General features: G+C 38.0%; 1 protein-coding gene across 2 annotated transcripts in view; it reads left to right on the forward strand.

Moving 5' to 3' along the window:
* Snx13 (sorting nexin 13) overlaps nt 1-7,469 on the forward strand; it is a 107,923-nt gene extending 100,454 nt beyond the window's left edge. For both annotated transcript variants that reach the window (XM_036205750.1, XM_036205751.1), the window contains exons 25-26: nt 743-855; nt 4,032-7,469. In XM_036205750.1, the coding sequence (XP_036061643.1) occupies nt 743-855; nt 4,032-4,279 (361 nt within the window). In that variant the 3' untranslated portion in view covers nt 4,280-7,469. The remainder of the gene's footprint in view (nt 1-742; nt 856-4,031) is intronic.
* Nucleotides 7,470-10,304: the final 2,835 nt, after the last annotated feature.

The following is a 10,304-nucleotide window of genomic DNA, read 5'->3' on the forward strand; positions in this document are numbered from 1 at the left end:
TGATTGGATTGTCTTAACAGGTAGAAGGTCTTCAAAACAAAGGTGGTTTTAGCTCCTTACAGCCAGGTGTTTCTGGTGTACATGAAGATGATTTCTCTGCAGGCATGTCCGATAGCGATGGGTGGGTGGGGCTCAGGGTATCTGTAGAAGACAATATTGACAGGACGCCTCAGGGTCAAAGGTGGACTCTGGTCTTCTAGGGAGCCTTGTTCCTCCTTTTCAATCCAGGTCCCCTTGGGCCAGACAGAAAGAAGCAGGATTAAAATCCGTGGAAGATAGAGAATAAGCTGTTTGTGTGGCATGCATCGTAGGCATCAGCTTGAGATTCATGCTGGCTGAGTTAGATGGGGATTGGAATGGCATGGCCGAGAGAGACTAGCTGTTAAGCTGCTAGGCTTTCCAAGTTCAGGGTGCTGTGGGTAGATTTGATGAAGATGTTGACTTAGCACATGCCCACTTTGGAGTTTAAATGTCTGTCATGTGTTGATTCACATATTCCATTTTATTAGTGTTTGTGAAGTACTAGGGAGCCAGAATTTATCTGCTGCTTTTTTGTGTCTATATTCTTTTATGCCTAAATTGAATCCTGATCTTGGATAATGTTTGTTATTGTCTGTATAAAATTTTAGAAGTGCTATCTTGATTTGAATATTTTATTTCTTAGCAGTATGTAATAAAGTTATCAACCGTTAGCATTAGAAAATGAAACTACTTACAAATATTATTTAATTTTCTTAAATAGAGACGCATTTTGGCCCAATGGCATTTTAGCAGAGACTGTCCCATGCAGAGATAAAGGAATCCGGATGAGAACAAGAATTGCAGGAAAAACAAAATTATTTGCAGTTATGCCAGGTAAGTGAACACATTTGATTAAAGTTTGATTTATTTGTATTTCTTCTGACTTTTTGACATTGACACTATGCTAGTTTAGCTCATTTTTGTTATTATACTGACTACCAGATGATGGCTTACTATCTACTGGGCACTATGCGAGGCATTTCTCATACATGCTAACAAATCCTCTGAACAGCCCTTTGAAACAAGCCCCTATTAACTTTTTCATTTTGTGTATGAGGAAACAGGCTCCAAGTCACCCACCCAAGATTTGTAGCTAGTATCAGAATTCTGACTCACCTTGGAATGATAAAAAGGTTACTCTGCTGCTTTGAAATGTTTTGAAAAGTATGTAAAGACAACATGACAGAAGGATGGGGTGATACAAATGTGAGTGTGCCTTAAGACTGGTAGACCATGGCCTAGGGGATAGCCTGTTGTTTCTTCTGTTGTTTGAAAGAAAGGCAGGAGCATGGCTGAGGATGTAGCTCAGTTGGCAGAGTGCTTGCCTAGCATGCACAAAGCCATAGAGATCCCGAGCACTGCATATAGTGGGCATCACAGCACATGCTTTGAATCCTAACACTTGACTAGCCTGGGTTACAGGAGATTCCAACTTAAAAAACAAAGTGAAATTTGAATTTTTCAGAAAGAACGTTTAATTTAGAATGCATGTCCATTTACATGCAGTTAACTGATAGATCAGTTATTAATCCTTTTTAACACATAACTGAAGTGAGTGTTCTGTGGGTCTTACTTGAGTGTTTATTTGTGACGCTGCATTAACATAGGTTTCCTTGTCCTTTCTTTTTCTCTCAGAAAGAGAGCCTGTGACCATTGGGCTTTTATGGCCTAGAGATGGTGATGGTAGTTTTGGCCCTGTGTCACAAGTGTCTTTAAAAATGCATAGCTGTAAATAAAAGCCGAGATATATTGTACTTCTGTTTTAATTGTGGATATAGAGAATGGAAGAGATGGAGTTATAAGTTCTTCCATCTGTTGTTACCTGCTTTTCTTCTTACAATTTTACTTTGTTTCTTTCCTTCATTTTCTTATTTTGAACTGGAGTCTCACACTGTGGCCCAGACTGGTCTGATACTTACTTTGTAGCCCATTCTGACCTTGACCTCAGTGTAATGCTGCATCAGCCTCCCCAGTCCTCCGATTAAAGACATGAGCATAAGCTAGTATGCCTGACTTTTTTATGACTTAAAATTAGATTTTCAGTCCTTAGTTTTCTATCTTAAGTTAGAAATCTGCCACATTGCTGCCACTTTCCCATATGTGGTTAAATATGGTGGCATAAAGTAAAGAAATGGCTCTTTGGAAAAATTAAAAGAAACAGTAACTTAGGCTGTTCCTCAGTTGTACCAGTAAAGCAGTTTGTGCTGTGACCAACACAGCTGCAGGACCTCTTAGTCACATAGGTGCGCACGTATTGGAACCGGACCTAATTGTGTGCTAGGCGTTTGTGCACATTGCTTTACTTTCCCAAAGCTTATATTCTTTGAGGGGGAAGCAACAAAAAAACAAATAAATAAAGCATAGTGTGATAGATAGTGACCAGATCTAAAGAGAACTGTAATACAGCAGAAGAGAAGAGGCCATATCAGGTGAGTTCCAGCTGCCGAGAGAATTGCCAGGGAAGGAGTCCTTTCTGCGAAGAAGACCTAGAGAAGTTGAGGGTAGATGAAAACTGTGATGTTTATGTATACTTAATCCTGTGTTTTGTAGTAGAGTCACATATTTGTGCTAAATTATAGTGTATCTCTGCTTAGATACACACCTTTTGGGAATTGAAAGTTTTTGCATGTTTTTAAAAATTTAATATTAAAAACTTTGCAGGTAAACACCAGACACCAAAATTAACCAGATCCAGAGTCTATACATTTCATTGAATTTCTCTACAGTTAGAATAGCTGTTCTTTCACTATTAAATTTGTTTTTATGCATTTATCTACCACAAAAAGAAAAATCCACAGCAGAATAGAACTAGAAAAACAGCTTTATATTATCTTTCATACCTCATGTCTATTACCTGCTTTCAGCCTTTCTTCATCTAATATTTAGCCTCTCGTTTTATATATTAGGCAGTACAGACATGTACCTTTGTGTGTGTATACACACACACACACACACACACACACACACACACACACATTATTGACTAGATTCCATGTATGAGGGATAATGCAGGGTTTTTTCTCTCTGATTGTGTGACCTTGCTTATTTAATATTATACATTCTAAGTCTGCAAACTGCTAAATTTTTTTGTTTCTTTCTAACAGCAAAATATTGGTTTGTTTTATTCTTGGGGCACTTATGAATAATTCCAAGACACTCATATGTAGCTATCCAGTGTTCTATCTGTGGTACTTTGGTGGTGTTCATGTAAGCTCCACACTTACATGACCTCCTAGTCATGACAACTTTTCCATTATTTTTGTTTGTTTGTTTTTGTTTTTTGAGACAGGGTTTCTCTGTTTAACAGCCCTGGCTGTCCTGGGACTCACTTTGTAGACAGGCTGCTCTCAAACTCACAGAAATCCACCTGCCTCTGCCTCCAGAGTGCTGGGATGCACAGGAAAAGGGCACCACCACCTGGCAGTTTTTCCATTCTTTACTTTCTTGTACAGGAATTCTAAACTTCAGCCAGGTTTCTCTACCCTCATTTCTTACCACTTTTTATTTACTTCTGATTTGTTTTTTTAAGTTCTGTTTACCAGGGATAATCCTTAATTTCCTTGTCCCCATCCTCGTCTTGTCCAAGTAACAAAATCTACTGCAGTCATTGTTTCTGCAAAGGACATTGTCTTGTTATTTCACTGTAAACATCTCCACACTGGGAACGTCTTACTCAAGTCTTACAGTCTGTGTAACTGTAAGGATATTGATTATTAGAAATCTTCGTTCAGTGGTGGGGGGGGGCGAGAGTGAGTATTACATAGGAAATAAGGCTCCTAACTTTGCTGTGTCTTGTTGTCTTTGTATCTTTAGTGTTCGTGGGTAGATGATGTTAGATGCAGATTCACATAGGCTTTAAGACTCTTACACATAGCTCATTAACTGGATACCTACTGTTTATGAGTTACTCTGCTGTGTGCTTTGTAGAGTCCTGATTTATGGTCATCATTTAGGCATGTATTTCCTTTTTCTGAAGAATGAATATGTATATTTTTCTCTACTTCATACAGATGAACTGAAGCACATTATTGGAGCTGAAACAACACGGAAAGGTATTCTTCGTGTTTTTGAAATGTTTCAGCACAACCAGTTAAATAGGAGAATGGTATATGTCTTCTTAGAAGGCTTTTTAGAAACCTTATTTCCACAGTATAAATTCCGTGAACTTTTCAACAAACTTCATTCAAGGTCAAAGCAGATGCAGAAATATAAACAGAAACTTCAAAGTACTCAAGCACCTTCTTTACAAAAAAGGTGACACTGAACCTGTAAAGCTGGTGTTCTTCTTGTCCAGGACTTATGACGTGGACAGCTCTTCTGGGGTCTAACTCACATACTGTTGCGTCTACACCGGTCTTTCAGTGTCTCAAAACAGATCACTAGTACATCCATAAGACTGGTTCTTCTCATTCTCATCTGTAACCCAGCCAATACCAAGAGAGATTCCTGTGTCTTAAATGATTTGGTGCATAATTTGCAACATTGAGAGGATACCGCCCCCATCTCATTCAAGAATGGAGTTGCTCTCTTCTGTTCCAAACGAATCAGCATTCTCCACCAGTGAGGAAGTGCCAGAGTGTACGCATGAGCGCCAAGGGAAGCACAGAGCAATGGGTCAGAGGTCACTAGTTTGTTTAATAGTTGGAGACTGCAGTGCGTGATTGGGAGAGATCTGTTTCCCTTGGTGATCTTGTGGGTCATTGTCAGCATTTTGAGATCATGTGGGTCAGCAGGTGAGTGATCTTTAGAACAGATGTTTCAAGGTCTGGGAAAAGTGACAGAATGCCCTCAGTGTAGGAAATAGCCCTTTCCCAAAATTACAGTTTTGTTGTGTAAAGTAAAGCACTATAAAATGGAACCAATCAAAACTAGAATTTGATTGGATTTATTATTCATTGGTATAAATTTTTCATTGATTTCCATGTGCTTTAAGGGCTCAGCTTGCTCTTAAGGTACTCAACTCTCTACTTTTCCTTTGGCATTCTGTGCAGAAGAAGCATGTGGTAGCTCTAAGTTCAAATTTTTTAAAATCTTTTAACAGATTACTGATTATATAGAAGGGGAATTATTTATTGTAAGAACTGCCAAATACATTCTGTCCTAAAAATTGGAAATTTCAACAGTACTCTATTAAAAGTTTCCATATGATAACTTTAATCATATGATCTAGACTTGCCTTAGTTAACTACCGACATAGCAAATCAAAGGATTAATGAGCTTATAGTCCTATGTAAACATACAAATGCCTAATTCTACTATGTGTACATATATGAAAATAAATAATGAAAACAGAACTGTACTATTTTTTAAAATATGCTTTTATTTATATTTCGCATAATGTAAAATTCTAAATAAAGCTAGTACACAAAACCCTTTGGTGTATACATTTAACTCCCTAATATAATTTTATATATCAGTGAAACAAAATACCTTTTCCAGTTTTGAAGCCTTTACATTTCCTAGTATTCCCCCATTTTGTCCATTAAGAAGTCTTCATATCCCATGTATGTAGGATTTCTGTACTTTTAAATACTTCCAATGACTAAGGGTTTGGATATGTCAGCTCTTTTTGTTTTAAAAATATTTAACACTAAAACCTTAAAATAGTGAAGCTACTTTTCAGACCACTGAGCCAGTATCCTGGTATTAAAAGAACGTTTGGGTGCTCACAGAAAAGGACAGAGTACTGATATCCCAGTTATTTGGGAGCTTTAAGATTGGAACAAGATACTCATGTCTTGCTTTCACTTGGATCCTTCCCACCCAGGAAAGCCTGTGAACAGAGAGAAGCTTCCTGTAAAGCTCTGTGATGTTTATCAGTGCTGTTGTGCATATCTGTTGTATGCATATATTCAGCATGTGTTGCATGTCTTTCAGAATTACATAAGTAAAATCCTTTTCTTGCAACTTGCAAGTAAGAAAAGATTCTGTTTCTCTGGTGGAAGAACTATTTCTTGTACTCACCATTTATCCTGTCCTTGCCCTGCCAGCCCCTCTCTCTGCCCCAGGCTTAATTGGATGTGTCAAACACATCTGTAGGGAGCATCAGCATGGCCACAAGTGCAGTGATGTTCATACATCATATCCCTGCCCGTTTCAATTATATTTTTACATAAATAAATCTAAGTAAATACAGAAGGAGTCATTGCAAGAGCCTAGTGTGTACATGTGTAATGCATTTCTATATCAAGTGAGAAAACTTGACTGTTAACCAGGGGAAAAAAAGGTCATATAAAATGCACATTCTCCTAACAGCCGTGCAAGACAACTGCAATCATACCAAAACAGAACAAAGAGTGAAAACACAACCATTTGAGTAAATGTTTTTAAAGTAATTTTTTGAGAAGAGTTTATATTTCCGGAGCAGACATGTCTGCACAGTGGAGAGTATGGCTGTGGTATGGCTGCAGGTAACCTATTGAGTGACTTGGTCCAGCTGTGTAGAGTATTTAACCCAGAAGCCAAATGCAGTGTGCCACATGTACTCATGTTGTTATATTTCGTGCATTTATTGCATATCTGAAGAACAGATATACGAAGAGGCTTTATGTCCTCTGGTATTAAGTTTCTGAATGCTTTTAAGTCAATGGTGCCTTTAGGCAAGGACCTTCAAAATTAATCATTCTTTTGGTTTTTCTGATTTTTTTTTTCCTTCTTCAGGTAATGTGTAACTAATTAGAAACCATCACAGCTTATTCACCTAAAATTTGATTGTATAACTTAAACAGCACTCAGATGACTATTTCTTATCATTAGGATATTCCATGTAGTTGCTGGAAACAATTGTGCCATTGACCAATGGATGCACTTTGTTAGCCTTAATTTAAAACAAACAAACAAAAATTCTTGAATATTTCAGTTTGATCACTATGAGTTTGGGCTGCAGATATTTTGGGGAAAAATAAATCAAACAGTTAAATGTAACCTGAAAGGGTACCAATTTTTTAAAAATTAAGAACAACATAAATTTCACAATCTGAAGTTTTAATTTTGTGCAATACTTTCATTTAATGCATGTTTATTTGAGTAATTATAAAATAAGTACATTTTTAATGTTTTGAGATATAGTTGTGTCTTCTTAATCCAACAACTTGACTCCGTTGTTGCTGCACCTTAATTAAGGACTTGTTTTAAAAGTCTTTGTCATTCCTGTCGGATTCTTTATTAGTAGAAATTTTGCTTATGGGAGTATGGCTCCTGTATGATAAGGGAGAACTAAAGAGCACACTAGGATTTTAACTGTTAGAAAATTACCTTGTGCATATCATTGTACATAAGTGTCAATTGTGCCTAATTGCTCTTTCACTGCTCTCCTCCTGTAACAAAGGGGAAATCATCAGAATGTCAGTTATTTTTATTAACTAAAAAGATTAAAATTTTTATTTGGTTTGTGTTATGTTCTGTCCATTAGAATATACTAATAAAGTATTAACAAACCCTTTCATTGAGTTTATTTGGCAATATGTGCTACTTTTTAAAATGCTTGCGCAATAATCTTGTTTTTACAATCTGTTCTTTCAATTTAGAAATTGAGCAGTTCAGTTTCAGGAATATAGATGAGCTACTGAATAGTTAAAACTAGCTGGATTTAATTTTTTCCTTTATGAGGTAAACCATTGGCTATACAGTCTTCAAGACACTGTATTTTTCTGTCACCTAAAATTATATAGTGATTTTCCAAAAGACAGAGAAATAGTAATCCATTAGCAAGTTGTATTTTATGTCATTTGAAATTCACATTTTGACTGGTATTTTAGACATGTTCTATTCTAAAGACAGTGAGTGCTTGGTTGGTTATGTATAGCCTCTTGGTCTAGATCCACAGACTGCTCAGACATCAGATAAATACCTATTACCTCACTACGAATTGGTGTAATATTTCTTAGAACAATACTTTAAATATCAGTCCCTTTAAGATGTGCTCTGACAGGACTGTCCATAGTGTTCTACAGAATGCTGTGGTGGTCACATCCAGAGTGTTGTACCAGGCTCTGAGAGAGCCTCTGAAAGCTTTCTCTGGGGTTACCCCTTTCCCAAGCTCCATTGATCAATCACACAGTCTCTGACATCAGCAGTTAAGGATCATGTTTCCAATGTTGAGCTAGGATAGTCACTGGAGAGTTGCAGTGTCTGCTTAGGAAATGTGAATTGTACTGGAACAACAAAAAAATGTGGATTTGGTACACAATAATTTTTAAATTGTTTATAAAATGCCCAGTCTTGGGAAGAAAACAGAAAATATGACAAATAAATAAATATCTGGTTGGACAGCAGATGTTAGTGGAATTTGACGAAGTACCACAATGAAGGGGACTAGACTGTTTCCTCAAAAAAATGAGGAAGGTGCTTGCCATAGAATTCTTTGTCCTGCTAGAATCAAGCCAGTAGTAACCAGAAAATTCATGAAGGAAAACACACATTTTGATTTCTAAAATGTTTGTGCTGGATGTAACTCATGTATATAATGACAAATAGTGTGCTTGATTCAGGAAATTTTGTAGAAGCTGCGAATGAAAATTGTACTTCTCAAGTCGTGCTTATCAATGTATTATATGAGAAACAGATTAAATGTGGTCTTTTAAGCTGGGGTGATCTTTTACATATGAAGAATGGAATAAAACAATAGAAGTATGTCTTGGGAGTCCCCATGGTTCCCCGATTCACTGGAAGCCGCAGACCACAGTAACGTGGTAGTAAACTAGACAAAAGACAACAAAGCTTTTCATGAAGTCAGGGAGTGACAAGCTTAAATTGGCAGTGGTTCCTCTCGGGGAGTTACACAAGGCACACTTAATTCTCCCAGCAAGGGCTTTGCACAAAATGTGAGATGTTTTGAGACTTTGTGCCTAAGGCCATCCCACTCCTTTGTTTCCTGACTTTTACCAAAAGTCCAGACTCAAAGGAAATGTGCTCTGTATGGACTATGGTTTTCATACAGTCAAGGTTTAATGAGCTGTTTTATTAGTTGGACCACTCCTACAACCAAGAAAGTTCTCAGACAGTTGAGAAGGGGGTCACCCCGACCGGCAGCCCTTCCTTCAGGGGCAACAGTCAGGCCAGCTCTACCACCTCTTTAGCAGTTGTTCCAAGGGAGGGATGAGAAGTTGTACAGAGTTGGAGCATCCACACCCCTCAAGGGGAAACATGACAGAAACAAATTACATGAAGATGAAATTAATGTTTGTTGTAGTCCAAGCAACTGGAAGAATGATATGTATTTCCAAAGAAGATTAGCAGAGTGAACAGTTAATCCATGGTCTCAGCAGCCTTAGGAGGTACGGGTACTATTTTGTCTTCTCCAGTCTATAGATGGGGCTTGCTTGCTTTGCAGCAGGGAAGTACTAAAGCAACCAACCCCAGATGTGGCTTCTCAATCCATACTGGCACTGGACACTCTGGGTGTTTTATACTTGTGGCAACCATCCTGACAACATTGATGGGGCCACGGCTGAGGGCTTGTGGTTTCCCTAATAAAAGATAAATGAATCCCTAACTGCCTTGAGTAGGGTAGGGTGAAGGCAGAAGCACCAAGCATTTTTCTTTACCTTCATATCATAACCCCTCCACAATTGGGAGTACAGGGCATAAAGAAATACGCTGGCTTTCAAGGTCCACGAAGTGTGAGACAAATGGTTACATGAGAAAATTGATCATGTATCCCATAGCTTACTACTTAATAACTGAGTAACTGGTGTTTACAAAAGTTGTTTTTTTCCCCCCCAAATGCCTAGTATCCTTTATGTTTTGAGTCTGTCCTTCTAAAGCTTGGAAATTCCTTTGCTGTGTTTTTTGCAAGTAAACACATTCCTAAATGCTTCTGTCTTGAGTTTTCCTTTGGTGAGTGGATGTCCTCCTGGGATGCCAGGTGATAGTACTACAAAATGTCCCTCACTGGCCCCAGGCACACCTGCCCCCAGTGATGAGTCCATGCAGACTCTGTTTTCTGTCACTCAGTCCCTGTGTCTCCCTGGGGCTTGGCAAACTTGGCTCCGGCTTTGATTGGTGCAAAACTGCCTTATTTCTTACTTGATAGAAGCAGTGTTCAGAGCCAATTTGTGGTTTGATCCTCTTATTATGCAACCATTTGTCTGATTCTTCTGCCTGTCCTGAGGGCTAATAATCTCAAGACAACAGCTGGTCTCACCTGCAGGATTTAGTTGTTGATGTTCCAGCCTGTATCAGTTTCTTCTTTATGTGGTTAAATCATCTGTTTGTCTTACTTAGAAAGTTCTGTGAACTTTAGAAACTGATCAAGAAAAGTGTTTTTATGTTTATTGGGAAAC

The sequence above is a fragment of the Onychomys torridus genome, chromosome 14 (assembly GCF_903995425.1).
Source record: "Onychomys torridus chromosome 14, mOncTor1.1, whole genome shotgun sequence".
NCBI lineage: Eukaryota > Metazoa > Chordata > Mammalia > Rodentia > Cricetidae > Onychomys > Onychomys torridus.